This window comes from Hipposideros armiger, unplaced genomic scaffold, assembly GCF_001890085.2.
Source record: "Hipposideros armiger isolate ML-2016 unplaced genomic scaffold, ASM189008v1 scaffold_287, whole genome shotgun sequence".
Taxonomy (NCBI): domain Eukaryota; kingdom Metazoa; phylum Chordata; class Mammalia; order Chiroptera; family Hipposideridae; genus Hipposideros; species Hipposideros armiger.
This window is the reverse complement of record NW_017731637.1, coordinates 58,488-77,853: the sequence shown is the minus strand read 5'-3', so window position 1 is coordinate 77,853 and position 19,366 is coordinate 58,488. Positions and strand designations below refer to the sequence as shown.

Below are 19,366 nucleotides of genomic sequence, written 5' to 3'. Positions count from 1 at the left end.
GGTGCTGTTCACTTTCTGTCCAGGCAACACATGCAGCTATAGCTAAAATATTTCACAGGAAGCCAAGCATTACCTACAACTGAATGTGACACTCAGCAGCTGCTCAGTATAGTTTCACAATTACAACACACAAATTTTAAAGGATGCAGAATATGGGTCCACTCTAAATTATAGATATACCTATGTTTTGTTCAAAAATACTGTAACAAAATCAATAATTTCACTTATAATTGATCTTATAGTCAAGGAAATATAGTGAATATTTCTGAAGATCATAAGAGGCACTGAAGTCATGAAACTTTATGGTTAAAAAGGGTCCTAAAGAGTTAAAGGGTTACAGTTTCCTAACAGAGTTAGAAAAATGGTTAGAACATGGAAAGGAATGATAGAAAATGTAGAAGTAGAATTCTATGGAACTTTTGTTATTTACTGAAAAAACTACCTGCCTGACACATAGGGTAGCTTGACTAGTAGAAAACCTGCTTGAATAAGAAGTATGATGTCAGATTATGCAAGATCTCAAAAACAGAGGACAGAAGCTATTTCCTCTGGCCAGGGAGTTCGGTGAACTCTTAGTAGAGTCAGTCCAGAAACTTAATTATGCAACTATTTTCACATAGGAAATTTCAAGTGAGGAAATGGACAGCTGTATCTTTCTTTTCTTTATAGGCTGTCTGCATTGAAAATTCATGCATGGTGAGAGGAAGCAAGCAAGGAAGAAATGGTGCCATTCACATATTCCGAGAGATCATCAAACCAGCAGAGAAATCTCTCCATGAAAAATTAAAACAAGACAAACGCTTTAGGTGAGCTTATTAGTTCCACCTCCACAAAAGAATGAGAGCTATAGGCATATTTTTGTTTCACAGTTAGTATTCCAAAATGTATTTAGTATTCAGTATTGCTGAGAATAGAATTTAGAATGAGAAGTCTATGCAAATGTTTTCAAAATTGGAATATGTTCTTAACACTATTTTGCTTCCTGGTGCACCATAATACATATAATTAAGTGAGTAAAAAAAAATCTCATAAACTGAACTGTTTCTTGCACATTTTCTATAATTTTTAAAAAAATAACAATATATACCAGCAAATACTGTTTTGTGAAATATTACATTTTAAAAAAATGCTTATTTGTTATAAAGTATAATCTTGTTAATTTCATAGGATAAAAACAAAACATAGGAAATTTAAAAATCATATGTACATTTAAATAATTTTCCCATGATAAAGCTTTCTTAACAGGTAAATTGCATTTGAAACATGAAAATGTATGAATAATTTTATCATGCTTTCTGCAATACATGGATTCTATTCTATTCCATGCACTGTGGGTGAGCATATGATACCTAAATCTAAATCTAACAAAATAAACATATGTTCTTCCTGCTTAGCATCTTCCTCAGCCTTCTAGAAGCTGCAGACTTGAAAGAGCTCCTGACACAACCTGGGGATTGGACTTTATTTGTTCCAACTAATGATGCCTTTAAGGGAATGACTAACGAAGAAAAGGAAGTTCTGATTCGTAAGTAGAAGTGAATACCAGATATTTGCCCCTTGATTTCAGGATCTCATTTCTCCCTCAAGTGTCCCTGCCCAGACATCAGCCTCCAAAACGTCTCTTCTTTCATATTCTTGTCTAGCCATAGTTTTCTTTAATTTTACTTGGGATATGTGGAGGGTCACCAATTAATGTTCTTAATTAACTGCATACTGGCATGTAGTTGGGCTAGATGTTCACTTATGTTGTTTCTATTGATGGCCACATAATTAGGTGAAAAAGAAGGAAACAGTCATAATTTCAAAAATAATTTGGGTTTTTTTCCTCCCAGTAAGTTGGATAATATTTTGATTGAGTTGATTGAAGTGATTATATATTTTAACATAGCATTGATATCAACTTAAGAGAATGACATTATGACAAATTACAGTGTGGAAAAAATAAAGACAAAGAAATATTTTTCTCTTTAGTCTTCACAGTATCAAAATATACAAAAAATGACATGTTATTAAATAAATATATGTTTTTCCCAATAGGGGACAAAAATGCCCTTCAAAACATCATCCTTTATCACCTGACACCAGGAGTTTTCATTGGAAAGGGATTTGAACCTGGTGTTACTAACATTCTGAAGACCACACAAGGAAGCAAAATCTATCTGAAAGGAGTGAGTTTTCTAGAATGAATTTATGATAATGTTCACCCATCATTTAATTATCTTAATATTCATTTTTCATTAAATTTCTCATTGACATTATCCTCTATTTTGATAGGTAAATGACACGCTTCTGGTGAATGAATTGAAATCAAAAGAATCTGACATCATGACAACAAATGGTGTCATTCATGTTGTAGATAAACTCCTTTATCCAGCAGGTTGGTAATTATTTAATTAATTAATGGACTAAATTTTTTTCAATAGAAACCTAGGTTTTTATTTCACACATTCTTGCCAATATTCATTTAATATTCCTCTTCATAGACACACCTATTGGAAATGATCAGCTCCTGGAAATCCTTAATAAACTGATCAAATACATCCAAATTAAGGTAAAGAACATTATTGGATTTATTTCTAATATGCTGAACGTAAGAGACTACAAATGTATACATTAATGAGTAGATGTACCCTAAGCTTGGATTGGTCTCTGTTGATTGTGTACCACTAGTCCACCTATAAAGAAGTGACATAATTTTGTTATGGTTTTACTCAACAAATACCTATTAAAATCTACATGTATTAAGTGTTATGGGAGATATTAAGTTGAATCAGATAGGACCCTTTATTTAAAAAATTTACAGTCCAGTTGGGCAGTTAAGACATGTACATTAAAAAAAAAACCTATAATCTTTCTATCATCAACTGTCTTTGTTACTAAATATAAAGAAAAGATATAGTATTTACTTATAAAAAGTTGTCATTAATCACAGTAGTTAAAAGACAAAGGAATATTTTGCTTCTTTATCTGTATAGGGTCAAAGTGTCAGAAAGTATATGAAATATTATTTTATAAATCTATTAAACTTTGGATTTACTATTCTATAATTTTTGAGTAATAATTCCAATAATTTTTATGCCATCTGCACCATAGCATGAAATTGAAAGATGAAACATATGAAGGCTTCATTTCCAAGTGTAATGATAGCTTCACTTTATTTATTTTAGTAAAAATTAAAGTAGTGCCATGATTTTATTAATATAACTACTACATTTTATGTTACTAAGTATAAACATTTATTTTCAGTTTGTTCGTGGCAGCACCTTCAAAGAAATCCCCATGACTGTCTATAGTAAGTACTAATGTATATTTGTCATATATAAGTAACACAATTAAAATAATAGTATTTGTTGTATTTACAAACAGAGACTATTGATAATCTGGTATTTAGAATTCCAAACAATGGCAAATTTCATCCCACTTGAAATAGGGCTTGAGGTCTGGATGAGACCTCCAAATTTAGCCATAACCTCCAACTCCAATGAACCGGTTCCTTATTCATCCAAAAAAACAGAAGTGGTAAGATATATAAGAATAACAGTAAAATATAATAGCTATCATGACAAAGAAGCAGAAAAAAAGGCACACAATCATAAAAGGGAAGAGATAAATAAAAGGCACTCCAGAGCAATCTGAAAATTCAGATGTGTGGACACACAAATAACATTGCTGAAGGATTTGTCACTCATTCCACTCACAAGCCCTCAGCCATCTGAGGGCAGAGTGGGACACAGTGTGCCAAAGAGTCTTAATGTGTATGAGTTGGTGGTTAAAAAGCTCTCTCCATCCAAAAATTAGATAAAGGAATAACAAAATTGCTAGGTAACAAACCTAAAGTTTCTAGATCTCAATATCCTTTTATCCCTGACTACCAGATTATCAAAATTAAACCTCTACTACTTAACAATGGTAAAGGGTATTTCATTCTCATAAACATAACTTGTGGTATTTCTTTTTCAATGTGACTTTTCTTCATTTGTGTTTTTTCTTTCTTTCTTGTAGCTTTCAAAGCAGAAATTTGTTTCATTTTGTTTTGACTCTACAATTAAACACTCAAAATGTATCAGTAGCTAAAACATTACATCAATTCCCACATTTATCCTGGCTAGAAAATTATTATATTTTACAACGTGAATATCCTGTTATTTAATTAAGAAAAATTTTCTTAAGATTTACACTAGATATAGAAAAGGAATAAAAATAATGTAAGGAGCAAAACAAAATGTCTGCTGCTCTTCCTGATTTCAATTATGTAATAGTAACATGTGCAAATCCAGTATCAGGCCAGCCCAGCACTGTTTGAAAGATATAGTTGGAATAGTTATGATTCAACATGGTATAAATTTCAGTATGGGAGTGTACAATATTGTTAAAGATATATTTTGTAACAAATTATGGGCTCTATTCATCAGAAATGTTATGTCATCTTTCTCCACTAAAGATGTATATCTGCGCTACATTTCTTTACTTTTCTTATTTTATCCATAATAGGTCCACCACTTTCCACATATGTCAATGTCATATTTTGCTTACAATAAGCCAACATATTATAATCCCTTTATTTTCATCTACTGAAATGGAATCCTCACTCACAGAGAATAAGTTACTCTTTATGAGATGATGCAAGTCCAATGAATCTCACCTACCAACTCAGAGCTCTTGAAATAGCTCTGAGGTTTACAGTCTGATGTCGATGTTTATTTAACTCCTCTCCAGATGGGTATACTGTTATTTAGATGTGCTTCAAATAGAGGTAGAGGCCAATTAAAGCAAAGATTTCATTTTTATGCTCCTTGCTTGATTTGTCTATACAATTTCCTTGATACATATTATTGTTATTCCCAAAAAAACCCACACATTTTAAACTGTTTTGGGAAAAAATGCTCTTTAGTATGTGAACTATATAATATTTGAAGTGGAAAGAAGTAAAATCAGTATATTTTCCTCAGCCTGTGACCTATCAAAACTATTTAAGTCTTCAGAAAAGCAAGATTGAAACGAAACTAACAACCAACTAAACATCCAAAATTGCAAGTCCTTAAGACAAAAAGTAATTAATCCATTTTGATACTAGCTGCAGATTTGACCTGTGGATTTGACCTTCATAGAAAGGTTCCTCTATAGTAAAGACCACCTGTGGAATCAATAATTGGATACACAAATTTGATGAATTTTAGAGCTTCATAATTTGAGATTTCAAGATATAAATTCTAGGACCGGCCGAGTGGCTCAGTTGGTAAAGAGCTCACTCAAGAATGTGAGCTCTGAGCAACAGGGTTGCCGGTTCGATTCCTGGCCAGAGCTGAGCTGCCACTGAGCTGCCAACAGGTGGCAGGATGGCTCAGCTAAAAAAAAAAAAAAGATATAAAATCTGATATGACTGAAACATAGTCACAATTAAGGCCCAGAACTCAGGTAAATATCTCAGACACCTGAGGTAAAAATGTGGCCGTATTCTAAACAATGCTAACCATTCACCTCTAAAGTGTCAACACAATCTGTTAATGATTGTACTGTTAGCTTTAATGCAGCCTATTTCCGAATGAAGCCATCCTTTCAGGCTTCTAATTAGAAATGGCAACAAGCCAGTAGCTCTGGTTGAATGGCTCCAGAGGCTCCTTTCCAGTTATTCTGTACAACCAAAAGCCAACCAAATCGTTGGCTATTACCTTAAGTAAATTTTGAATATTATTATCTTTGTGGGATGGATGACATACATTCAAAATTCATACCTTTAAATTAAAAAAAATAATGATGATAATGCTGAAAATTAAAGATATTTTAGCCTGTAACTTAAATATTGATTATGTTATGCTTGTTGCATAGAGCTCATATCTGGCTGGCTGAAATTTATTTTTAGTTTTAAGTATAGTGATCTATTTTTCATATTTTCCTTTCTACATTACTGTTATAAAATGCATGAAAACTTTTTGAGTCTTTTTCCTTTAGTTTTTTTCTTTTAATTGAGAAAGAATTCAACAATGCAATTTGAGATATTATGAATTGCATGAAATTAATCATGTTTATTTGTCTTCTGTTGCTATGCAGCCAATATTTTCAAGAAGTACAAAAGAAGGTAAAGAGCTTTAGTGGTACAGTTCAAAATTATAGATTTCTAGATAGAATTCCTCACTTAGTGAGTGTATATTTCACTGGAACAAATCCAAGTCCCTGGACGTCAGAGTTCACCATCTGGACATGAGAAGATAATACTAGATAATGTACCATGAATAATTCCTGTATCTGACTGCCTCTTCATATTACCATATCCGATATCTCAGTACCCACCAAAAACCAAAAAAAAAAAAAAAGAACAATTTTCTTAAGGATGTTTTTTATGCAAACATCATTTATGTTCCACTTTCTATACTTTCAGCAACTAAAATTATAACCAAAGTTGTGGAACCCAAAATTAAAGTGATTGAAGGCAGTCTTCAGCCTATTATCAAAACTGAAGGTAAAAAAAATCAGTGTTATATATGGTTCCTTTTATTCTGAAAAACATCATATAACAGACTGGTTTCTATGAATGTATCTACATTCTTTTCGAAACTAACATGCTAAATATTTCTATACCAATGGCATGCTCGTGTTATTGCAGAATGCGGAATGCAAATCGTTTAGCCGAGCAGATGGTGCGTTCTTAATCCTTTCAGTACATTTGCTTGTTCTGTATTGAGACAGAACAGTAGTTTCAAATGAACCTAATTGGCCATTGCATTAGCACTAGTACCCAGATACTCGCTAAACAAATAAATCCTGAGCTTTTTATTGCAGTTAGACTCTGTCAGAGTATACTCCGTGTAGTTTTTAATTCCAGTCCTCACATGGATCTTTTTTGTACTGTTACAAGAAGCTCTTCCAAAAAGTGCAGGCGTTTTTCATTCAACAACTTAAGAAATAAAGCACAGAAGCTGAACATTGATGAAAGCTTTTAAAATTATAACCACACATGATATATTTTGAAATTAGACCACCAGAAACAGACGAGGGAATAATTAGCTGCTGGTGCAGTGAGTCAAACCTTGGAATCCTTAATCCAGCCCTGAACTTATATATATGAGAATATATATATATATATATATATAAGTATAATATATATATGTTATATTATATTTATTATATATAATTTGTATTATATATAATATATTTAAACATCTCTCCTGATGTTCAGACTACATTAAACAAACACTCACTTTTCTCTCTAACCCTACTGCTTATGTTAGCCAACTTCAACATCGTTAATCCCTCCTTCATTTCATGTATTTTAATTATTGCTAAGGGTCAGACCTTAAGATGTTTTTATTTCCATGTCTAAACATCTCCTTTTATAGGCGGTGGGGTGACTATTGTTTTAATTTTAAGCCTTTCTACACTGCTTGAGTTTTTCTTTTTAATTAAATTTATTGGGATGACATTGGTTAGTAAAATGATATGTTTTAAGTGTACAATTCTATAATGCATCATCTATATATTCCATTGTGTGTTCACCACTAAAAGTCAATTCTCCTTCCATCACCATATATTTGACTCTCTTTACCCGCTTCTACTACCCTCTGCCCTTACCCTCTGGTAATTTATTTCCATGCCTAAACATCTTAATGTGGCAGCTTACCACAGAGAAAAGATGTTATCTTACTTATTTTGTAAAAAGGATAAAAACAGACCTCAAAAAAAAAAAAGTAGACCATGTTCTCAGTTGAATCTCAAGAAAACTACTATTTTAATTATCTTTGATTTTCATATTTCTTCTCATTCTCTGAATTGAGATGGAAACTTCTTGAATACTTTTGTCTAAGCCTTTAAAAACTAGCTATGGCTTAAAACTTGTACATTGGAAACACATATGTAAAAGTTTATTTCCTACCTAATTAGTTATCTACATTTTTACTAACTTTTGAGAACTAAAATTCAGGTATTCCTTGAAACCTGTGCTTCTTTTCTTAAAAATAGTATACTATGGTCATTTGATTTATATATTGATGAAGAAAATTAGGTGTCTTAAGAAGAAATTAAATCACAAAAATTTTTGTTGAGAAAATGTTTCTTGATCATTTTAATGAAAAAATGATCAAATGATCCTTTTAATGAAAAAATGATCAAATGATCCTTTGAAGTACATTTGATTTTAAAATTCATGTACAGTTTTTAAAAATTAGATTCCCTAAAATTTTATATAATCACTAGTACAGAGCTTCTATATTGAAATCATTCACATGTGCTATTGTTCTTATTTTCGGAGATTCCTATCTTTTCTTTCAAGCTTCTTCATTCAATCCATTTATCTTTCCAGTCTTGTCAGTGGGATTCTATTGTATTAATCTTAATTCAATTAGGAACACAGTGGAGCATCAACAATATTTGAGTTCTTCCTATAAGGAGAACAAGGATGAAAAATGGAATCATGTCATCTAAGCATTAATAACTCTTCAACTAAAAAATTCAGAAATTCTGCTTTTGTGTAACATAATGAAGGAAACCAATACTTCTTTTGGCAGCCATTTACAATCATCCAGCTCTAAGACTGCTACTGGCATTTGTTTCTCACAGTTTGCACTTTTGGAAATTAATTGATGACTTGAATTCTCACTAAATAAATTAGGCTCCAAGAAACAATTTTGAGATGTTTCTTATTAAAAAATATACTTAATAAAATTATAGAATTAAGAATAAATCGACTGAAACTCAATTCAACACATACTTATTGAGCACTTCTTGTGTTAATTACTCTCCTAAATGCTATGAATAAATGTGAAAAAAAAAAGATTAAAATCCTGCCTTCATAGAGTTTAACTATAGAGGGTATTTTTGAAATGTCAATTTAGGTTCTTTTAAATAAATGTTGATTTGGATAATATATTAACTTATTTCCTGCTTTTAAACTCTTTAAGTGTACTTTCCTTTTGAAATTTCTACATCTTAAAAACCTGGCCTATGTTTTGATACTCTCTTAGCCCCATAGATCAAATATCATGGTGTGAAGTATTTGTTGTTTGAAAGAACTATACTTTTAGTTTCATTATTTGAAATTGTTCTAAATTATTTTTTCTGGGTAATGGTGTACTCTGACAATTACTGGGCAAGCAAATAAACCCTCTCAAAGATGAGCAAATACAATTATGTTCAACTGTTAAAAGGTGTTACAGTATGAGTTAAATGTACTGAACTTCATTTTTCTTCTCTATGAAATAGTCTTGATTAACTAATAATCAGCTTTCTAACATTCAAAATGATTTTCTCTGGGAGAAAAACCATTTTGCAAGTCAAATGCAACACTAGTTTAACTTTGCATTTGAAGGACTGTTTAATTATTAATTAGTAAAATTTTACATCATTTGCATATAGAAGGTAAGTATGCAAATCCATTTTTTCATAAAACCTGAAATTCAGTATCTTAGAGGTAGGCTTAATGTTGGGATTTTTAAATTTTCAATTTTATGCCCATTAGAGAAAAAGTGTAAGATACTGAGTGATTAAAATTAAAATTAAATTTTAATAAGGAAGGAGTAATAGACAATCTCAGTATGGTAAGTAAGATCTACACTAGTTATCATTAGAGCAACTCAAATTTGTACATACAATTAGGTTCAGAAAGTATAGCTACATATAACATTTTGTGTGATCATACTTTACAACTATGAATCAGTGGATGGATTTATATATCAATTTAAATGCTAATTTCAGATTAAAGTAATTTTAGCAGCACACAAATTGACTGAGGCATTTGTTCTCATAAATACTGCCTAATTTGAAGAAAATAGGAAATGTTTTAAATGGATTTCATAAAGCCTGAAACCACTTCGATGTTTCAGTAACACCAAATGTTGAATTAAATTTCCTCTTCTGGTATATTTAAAGGACTGCTTTAACATGATAATTTGTCTCCTAAAACAATGTCTCAGGACCCATAATAACAAAGGTGAAAATTGAAGGTGAACCTGAATTCAGGCTGATTAAAGAAGGTGAAACAGTAACTGAAGTGATCCATGGAGGTGTGTTATGTGTTTCCTGGGGCCTAGTTGCCATAACTGTGTTGGTTTAAATATACTAAACATGTGATGTTCTCTCTGGACTTTTATATAAATTGTGGGACTACTTTTCTTAGTTATGGGCCTGTCAAATAAAATATAGTTTACCTTTTAATGGATCTAGTTGGAATTAACTTACCCATTAAGTCATCATGTGCAATAACACTGTCATTACTTCTGCATATGCAGTGATGACTATGAAATATAATAACAATAATGTCAATACAAAAGAACATATTGGACTTAGAAGAAAAAACATGGCCATTGTATAAGACTGACTAACAGGCCACTGTTAGGACTTATCATAGGGTTCTCATTCTAATAAGGTACAATAGAACTAACTCCCTGGATTCTCACTAAACACTCCTTCCAGTCAGGAAACAAATATGACATGGAAAGTTAGCCTGACAGCCAGCTCTTACCCCACCCAAGATTCAGGGCATAATTAGTACCTTTTAGACCTCTGTTGATCTAAATTTATTTGAGATACATCCCTTAAAATAATTATGATTTAATTTTAAATGGTATTGTTTTGAGAAATACATTTAATCATTCAAATGTCTAGTTTGTGACAGTTTAGACCCCATCAGGGGATAAATCAAATGCATTCTTCTCTCCTTACTTTCAGAGCCAATAATTAAAAAGTACACCAAAATCATTGATGGAGTGCCCATGGAAATAACTGAAAAAGAGACAAGGGAAGAACGAATCATTACAGGTAATCTTTACTTTTACACATGGAACTATACTTGAATTATAAAGATCAAACTACAGTTAACCTAAAATAGCTGTATAGAATCATTTGAGAGACAGAGTAAGTCATTTTAGTGGTGGTTACTAAAGTTGTTTCATCACCTTTTTTTCATATATAATATTCCAAATATGTAATCTATGTTTTTCTCTGAATTAGAAATTTTTAGACAAATCTATAAGTATTTTTATTATATGTATTCATGCATATTATATAATATACTATTATAACCTAGAATCAAAACCATTCCCTCCTTTGATTTTCCATTTCTCTTAAGGTCTACACATCTATGTACCAAAATGTACGCAAATTTGTATAAAACCACTGATCAATAAGATTAGTCAACCTCTGTATCAGTCTCCACTAGTAAATTAGCCAAAATTCTGAATACATCTATGTTATAAGTATTTGTTTAAATGAACAGTCAGCAGTTATGGCCTGTGCCACATACATATGTAAATAAAGTTTTATTGGAACACAGTGTCCATTCATTTATTTAAAGTTTATGGTTGTTTACACACTATAGTGACACTGTTGAATAGTTGCAACACAGGCCATATTACCCACAGGGTCTAAAATGCTCACTGTCTGGTTCTTTCTAGAGGAGTTTGCCTGCCCGTATTAGACTTTTTTTTTTAATTGTCTTTCTTTTAGGTCCTGAAATAAAATACACTAGGATTACTACTGGTGGTGGAGAAACAGAAGAAACTCTGAAGAAATTATTTCAAGAAGGTCAGCATTCTAAAAAAATAAGTATATGACTTTACCTAAGCTACCTGTATCAAAGTCTGAATAATCTTTGAGGCCTCATTTTGTTTTCTATTCTATGTCATTTCTTTGTTTAAGTTCCATACCAACATAAGGAAAAAGTCCAAAGGTATAGACTGAAATTTAAATGACAGTCATATTATTGTTATGTTATATATTTGTTATATATTCTTCAACAGCTTTATAAGAAAATTGGTTTATCAAAAGACAGCACTAGAAACTGAGAAAGAACCAAGTGTTGGTCTGGAATTCATTGTTGGTTAGATGCCATTATATATCACAACACGTCTCCTGTCTTTTCGTTACATAAACCTATTTCTGCTATAAACATGTATCCTATCAGAGGTCACCAAGGTCACCAAATTCATTGAAGGTGGTGATGGTCATTTATTTGAAGATGAAGATATTAAAAGACTGCTTCAGGGAGGTTAGTAAAAGGGAAATAACTAACCCTTTAACAGGTTCTGGTGACTGAGTTCTTCAACTTTTTAAAGACTGAGCATTCAGGATTTTTTTTTTTTAAGATGGCATCATGTAGTGTCTTAACACATTGGTTTGTTCAATGGTAGTTTAATTCATATTTATAAAGAAATGATTACTAGTTTAAGCAGTCTTTAAAAAGTTCTATGATATAAAACTTGGGGAGCAATGAATATTTTTTTTCTGCTTTGACACAGATAATTGTAAGGATATTTTAAGTACATGAAAGGGGAAAACTTTTTAAATTGGTAGTTGTTTAAACAAGCTCAAATGGACACACTTTTTATATTTTAAAAAAATGTATTCACTGCCCCCACAACAATAATAAAGGCATGTTTATGGATTCTTTAAGTGCATAGATCTAGAAGAAAAACCAACAGTGCACTTAGTAATTTTCTAAAACTACATTCTCGGGAATGGGTATCTGTTTCTTCTAACAGTTTGAGTAATAATCTATAGCTGGAGATGTAAATTATTTTGCATATGAAATTAATCTTAATCTTTAAAATATGGAATGTTCTCTGTCTATGGCATTAAAAGGACCTACTTTTGAAAGCAAAAGAGAAAAAAAAGAATTCAAAATCTTATGAAAACTCAAAACAGTAATTATTCAAAGAAATAGTAAATGTTATAAATATAATTTGGATAATTTTCGTTAGAATAAATGAATTTTTAGTCCATTTTATGAACAAAAGCATTTAGATGACAGATTATTTTAGAGAAACAAGTATTTAAATTATATAGAAAAATCTATATTTTTTTGGGTATTTATCCAAAGTATGGTCCAGATGGTTTTTCTGCTTAAAATTTTAAAAATTGTATCACTATGTCCAAAAAGATGTAAATTATCTAGGGACCATTTGCACATTTGACAATTATTGTTTCTTTATTCCTTAGTGTAATGTAGATAAAACCTTTTATATAGTGTTAACACTGTTCAGCAATAGTAAAAATAAATAATTTTAGTTCAACCAATGATTGAATTTCCCCTCAATAGAAAGGTATGTGTCTGAAAATTATAGGATTTCCTCTCAGACCACAGGGAGTATATGACATACATAAAGCATAATGAAACAAAAGATTTCTGTGAGATGTAATACAAAATTCACTCGTCTACCTCCAAATGCCTAACAATCTGCTAGGTAAACACACAAATTTGAGGGAAGAAGCGAAGACATTATGAAGAGTAAATTGAATTCTTTTTTTTTTAGTCCTTGCCATAGTAAGCAGCTTTGTAGAATAGCAGTGCTTTTTAGAGAATGAATTGATTACTAGTTGTACTTGTTTATATTGCTTTATTTAAGCTTATACTTCAGGTAAGTATGTTTCCTTCCCTTTAATAAGCCCCCTGTTAACAAGTCCATTATAAACAATAAAAAATAACTAAAGAATAGCTTCAGCCAAGAATAAAAGATATACCTGCTAAAAGTTAAGAATATGATATTCTATTTTTAGTTAATGGACTTTTCCCTTAACTCATGATTCCGTTCATTGCAGAGGTTGGTTCCTTTAGTTCCTAATATATGGTTTATCTACATATCAATAAAACATCATATTCCACAATGCATGCCATAAATTTTTACCAAAACATTTCCAAGATTTATCTTCTTAGCAGTATATTCAGTATAGCCACTAGTGTCTGGACATTGATTGGACATGTTAGCTTTCTTTCTTCCATCACTGTAAAGTCATTAGGTCACCCCTGAGTTACAAGTATCCTCTTGCCTAGATCCTAAGAAACACAGATTTACAAAGAAGTTGGCATGAATAAAGATTATGTCACATGACACTGGCTTTTTTCTTTGAGAGTATAAATAATTGATCTATATCCAAACTATGGTCTTCATCTCTGAGCTTGGAGTTTTCTATCTGAACTACTCATGTTGTGGTACGTACAGTACATTTTGATGAACTGAGTGTGTTCCTCAGTCATTTAAGTCATGACTATCAATATGGCTAAGTGGTCCTTTCAGTACTAATATTTGATTTGTCACTGAAACGCTTCAGAGCCCTAAAGTAAAAAATGTTCTCACAAAATGCATAAAGAGTTTCATTCTTAGATAGAACTGCGTTTACTAAAACTGCTAAAGTAATAAAGGGAGAATATTTGGCTATGGAGAAAGGAACCAAAAAGAGTTGTTTTGGAAGGTTTTGACAAATCTACCAATATAACATGTAAAGATTTATGGCTTCTTTAGTGAACAGGGGATCAGGTTGTAGATCTGACTCCCAATCTGGGTTCCAACTCAAACTAACTTAAGCAAGCTGTTTCTTTTCTGCCTTGGTTCCTTTCTGAAAAGTAGGGATAGTAATGTTACCTACGTCCAAATGAGTTAATATATGAAAAGTGCTTGGAATAATGTTCAGCATATATAAATTCTCAGTAATGTTAGATATTATCAGAATTATGTTCAATTAACACTAACCTGGTCAATAAAGTAATATTTTACACAGTATTTTAAATTTCCAAAGTGATAGCCACAGAAAAACGCAAAAATGTTGCAAATAATTGAGCTGAAGCATTTTGCATGTTTCAAAAAACATGCTTCTCTAAACATGACCTGATACAACTCTTCATTTTGAGAGCAGGAAGCCAGTGGGAAGAAATCTGATTTTGTGCACTTTATTCACGTTTTCTTCTAAAGATGTATGTTTGCCACAATGAACACATATTTTGCTATTATCATAGTAAAATAGTAATAAATTAATGAAATAGTTAATTGGTTTCTCATCAATTGAACACTGTCAAGTGTATGAAAGATAATCTAAGTGTAAGTGACCTTGATTTGAAAAGTAATGCTGTGAATACTTCTATGATCTTGTTTTAAATTGTATAATAACAGCTATTTGGAGTTTAATAAGTCTATTATAACCAGTGGTCTTATTCACTAATTAAAGTTTGGATCCATCTTTTCTTGACAACACTTTATAAGTCATAACTTGTTACCAATTAAATCTAAGGTTAAGAAAAGTATATCAATTGGAGCATATTCCAAAATTCAAAAGTGCCTATCCATATAAACTTTCCCCCATTATCCAATTTAATGAGGTTTTTCCACAGTTCAGTATTTTGTTACAGCATTAATATGGTTATTCATCTCATAGTCTAAAGGAAAAAAGAACATGTTTGAAATGTGCCACATAGACAGAAAGGGAATTCTTTAAAAAAATTTGTAAATTTTTTTTTGTATTTGGTGACATACAGTCAAAATTACTGTGGGTGACTATTTTATGCCTTACATTTTATGGAATTTAAGAGAATTGAAAAAATATATATAATAGAAAAAATTTGACTTAAGTGTTTAATATGGATGATATATAAAACACCAGAAGTCAAAATTTGGAGAAAAAAATAAAGGTAAGCAGAAAAATGAAGTTGGAGAGCATCTTTGATCTCAAATGCCCAAGAACAAATGCCCAAGAGTGAAAATTTGACCCTAGACCTACAAGCTGGGTATTATTAATGAATTAAAAGAAAAACAAAGGAATTGAGAAACATTTTGCCACTGTAAAAACCCAAAACTGCATAGTGATGGACATGTGAAATTCTTAAATATGAAAGCTTTTATTATTTTTAACTAGTTATTTTTTATTTTAAATGGTCATGTTGGATTGGAATTAAATTTGGGGTTATGTTGTCATACATTTCCTGAATTGCTTATTATTATATAATCATAACCTTACAGTTTTTTACATCTTTTCATTAGAAGTTCTGGCTAACTTTGGGATCCATCAAAGAAAACCCTTATCACTGGATTCATTACATTTCAAATCTGTTTCTTGACTTATTAGGCCAATGCTATTTTGTTGTCTTCATTTGCTATAAGGTAATCATGAATTAATTTACAATGAGAATTTATAGAGGCAGTAAGTAGTCTGACACATCATGAATAGGAATTAGTGGCTATCTCTTGGACGATACTCCTGCTAAACTTTACATCCCTTCATCCTAAAGCCATACTTTTTACAAAAAAGATGAAAAAGTCATGTAAGTATTTTCTCCATGCAAAAGTGGCTCGCTATATGGGCTCCAAATGCCATAATGAAACAATATGCTTTGCAATAGTGAACATTTTCATGCTATGTGGAAAACAACAAGTGTCTGCTTTGTCTGTTGTCAATGCAAAAGTCTCATGTTTATGAAATTCACTACTCCAAAAGATAATCCACATGTTTAAGTGATGTTTATTTAAGACTTTATACTTTTCCACTTTACTATGGTCTCCCGTCTGATGTTAGCCATAATTTCAAAGTTTTTTCTAACTACAACTATTTAATTTTAGACACACCTGTGAGGAAGATACAAGCCAACAAAAGAGCTCAAGGTAAATGCATTGACGACAGTAATGAGCATATATCACAATTATTTTATGTTAAGAGAAACCAATGAAAAGGAGAGTGCCTTCATACATTTTACTGGACTTTGTTCAGTCTGTCAGGGAGAAAAGATAGCCAGTGTGGGAGCAAAGTATTTTAATAACAAAAATCAGAAAATAAATTGTTCATGTTCTGCACTATCAGGAAAATATAAGAATAACAAATGTTAAAGGAAAGACAATCATGCTTATGTAAACTGCTAAATATATTGAACGCGCGGGGAAGACTCAAATAAAGTTAAACTGAAAAGAAATCCTTGACTATCAGAGCCGAGCAAAAGCAGGTTCAGGAGGACCCAAACTCTGTTAAATGTTATTAACTGAGATAACTTTATGCTACAGTTTGAAGCATAAACACTGTACACATACAGAAAGTTGTTAATATAATTATGTATCACATTTTGATATAATTTGTAGATTATAATCATGTATATATCATTCATGCACTACAGTATTTTTCATAGCTATTCTTATGTGCACTTTCTAATCTTCTACGTAAATCACCTTACATTCTCATACATTCAAAAATCAAAGATTCCCCTTGTGGAACTTAGAATAAATTACAAGTTTGGAATTTCTAAAGTAATTACATAATAATAGTCAAAAGAAGTTGCATGGCTTATTATGAGCATATCTGATTTTATGTTAATCCAATGTAGACATTTAAAATTAAATAATCAATTGTACAAGTAATTTTTAATTGAAGCCTTATGAAGTATTTATTTTAAATTGAGTGTTTCTTCTAAACATTTAAATTCATTCAAATTTTCTGAAGAACTGAAATCAGCACTTTAAATTATTATTTTCATATACTTTAAATGGAGGATAACCTTGATTTCATCATCATAAGTGAAGGATTTTAATAATAAAACAAATCTAAAGTTTATTACAATCAGAAATGATGGTCTTTTATAGATATAGTTATGTATAGAATATCATATTTTTAAACTCTAAAGTTGCATCACATTTACAATCTATATGTTTTCCCTTCTTCCTAACCAGGATCCAGAAGACGATCAAGAGAAGGTCGTTCTCAGTGAAAATCCAAACAAGACAACAAAGTTTATGCAGCCCTAAAATGATAACCTGATCTTAAAGGAAAATTATGAGAGTCACTTTGACTTCAGGAAATGAACTGTCAGCACAAAAAAGCAATCACTGAACAATTCAGAATACAATTTTTTTTTTCTGAATGAGGAACATGAGGAAAAATGTGGAGTTAGCCTCCTGTGGGATGGGAACTGAGGGAATTAGAATATCTTACAGGCTTTCACATCTTTTCATTAGAAGTTCTGGCTAACTTTGGGATCATCCAAGAAAATCCTTATCACAGGAATCATTGCAATTCAAATCTCAGAGTGGTGAGCGGTTATCCCACTGAAAAGATTGAGCCTTGAATTTTTTTTGTAGTGGATAGGTAAAATGCATGCAACCAGTTACCTCCCCATGGGAAGCTAAGTTATAAAAAAGAGTGATCAGTATTAGAAAAACAAACAAAGCTTTTACATCAAACTGTTTTGCACATTTCTAATGCAATGTGGATCTACCGGTAAATTATGCTATTTCTACAACTAATTTTGTACTCTTGAAATGTTTGTCATATGCTTCTTTCAATACATATGTTTATCTCAAACATTTTAATAAAACCATTTTTCAGGTATAAAAAGAATTACTTCAAATTGGGTAATTCAGAAAACTCAAGGTTTAAGTTAATAAGTTTGGAGTTGGAAACAGGACTTTATACTCCTTTTCAATAACAAATACTCATTAAAGGAAATTGAATGAATTTAGTGTTTCTTGAATTTTTAAAGTACTATGATCATTATACAATAAAGGAATCATTAAACACGACCTGAGTATCTAATATAACCACAGAACTATACTAAGGTGTGAGGATTCAAAAGATTAATTAGGCAGTTACTGTCCTCAAAGGGTAAAGAGGCAAATCTTCAATAATCTACAAGGCACTGTGTCCTTTAATCAGCACTACACAAGCACAAGTACATCAATCAATTTTTCCCAGGATTGGGCTAGTATGAGAAGGAGCCAGAAAGATGCTCTAAACCAAGACCGAAGTAACACTAGAGTCCATTACATGACGATAGAGGGGAAGAAAAATATTTGTTTGCTGACAATGCTAAAGGTATCAGTTTGATCTATTCAGGTCTCAACAAGTGTCATGCTGGCTTGGACTAGTTGATATAAGAACATTCAAGGAATAGAATTCATAGTGACAAGAAACGGAGTGGTGATTATGTAATAAAATTATGTCATGCATTGGAAGTCAGTGAATAAGAGGCTATGAAACTGAGGAAGGCCAAACTGAAGATACCAGTCGAGACCATAGATGCCCACCTTGGATCAGAGGCTCAGTTCTAAGGTGCCACTAAAGAACCTGGAAAGCTTTTTGGGTAGCTGAAAGTATTGGCTCTGCATCTGAGGAGGGATTGGGATAAATAAGTGGGATATAAAATTTTGATAATGCCACTTACTGAAGACGTGTCAATAGCCTTGGTTTTACAGAATGCTTTCTAGTTTTGAATAGTGATGAGATTAATGTCTAGCATATACAACCCACACCAGGAAACAAAATCTCCTACAACTTGGTTCTCATGAGAGAATGTTGGGACTTCAATCTCAACTGGATGGGGTGTGGCTGTGATCTTCCCAAAATGACTCAGAAGAGGCGGACATGAGGTGAGCATGGCAGGAAACACTAAACTATCATCAACACAGATGGCTATTCCAAACAGATAGCATGTTGGTCGTGATCCCCTAGAAGATCACAAGTTAATTGCATAACACAAACAGTAAATACGTTCATTCATTCACCCCCTTCAGGATTTCCATTTGATGATGAACCAAGTGTTCCAGTGTTAAATTTTGAACATAATAATCCAGGACAGCAAGAATGAGGTTGAAAGGTTGAGGTCTTTTTAAAGACTTCTAACTTTAAGGCTTTT

General features: G+C 31.6%; 1 protein-coding gene across 7 annotated transcripts in view; it reads left to right on the top strand.

Annotated features, from left to right (window-relative positions):
• Positions 1-18,189, top strand: part of POSTN (periostin) — a 34,650-nt gene extending 16,461 nt beyond the window's left edge. The window contains exons 11-23 of one of the 7 annotated variants that reach the window (XM_019658714.1): positions 670-806; positions 1,395-1,525; positions 2,038-2,168; positions 2,275-2,377; positions 2,484-2,551; positions 3,247-3,292; positions 6,377-6,457; positions 9,903-9,992; positions 10,657-10,746; positions 11,434-11,511; positions 11,891-11,974; positions 16,311-16,352; positions 17,406-18,189. In XM_019658714.1, the coding sequence (XP_019514259.1) occupies positions 670-806; positions 1,395-1,525; positions 2,038-2,168; positions 2,275-2,377; positions 2,484-2,551; positions 3,247-3,292; positions 6,377-6,457; positions 9,903-9,992; positions 10,657-10,746; positions 11,434-11,511; positions 11,891-11,974; positions 16,311-16,352; positions 17,406-17,443 (1,119 nt within the window). In that variant the 3' untranslated portion in view covers positions 17,444-18,189. The remainder of the gene's footprint in view (positions 1-669; positions 807-1,394; positions 1,526-2,037; positions 2,169-2,274; positions 2,378-2,483; positions 2,552-3,246; positions 3,293-6,376; positions 6,458-9,902; positions 9,993-10,656; positions 10,747-11,433; positions 11,512-11,890; positions 11,975-16,310; positions 16,353-17,405) is intronic. The other 6 variants (XM_019658710.1, XM_019658716.1, XM_019658715.1 and 3 more) reach the window with 6 other exon arrangements.
• The last annotated feature ends 1,177 nt before the right edge of the window (positions 18,190-19,366 follow it).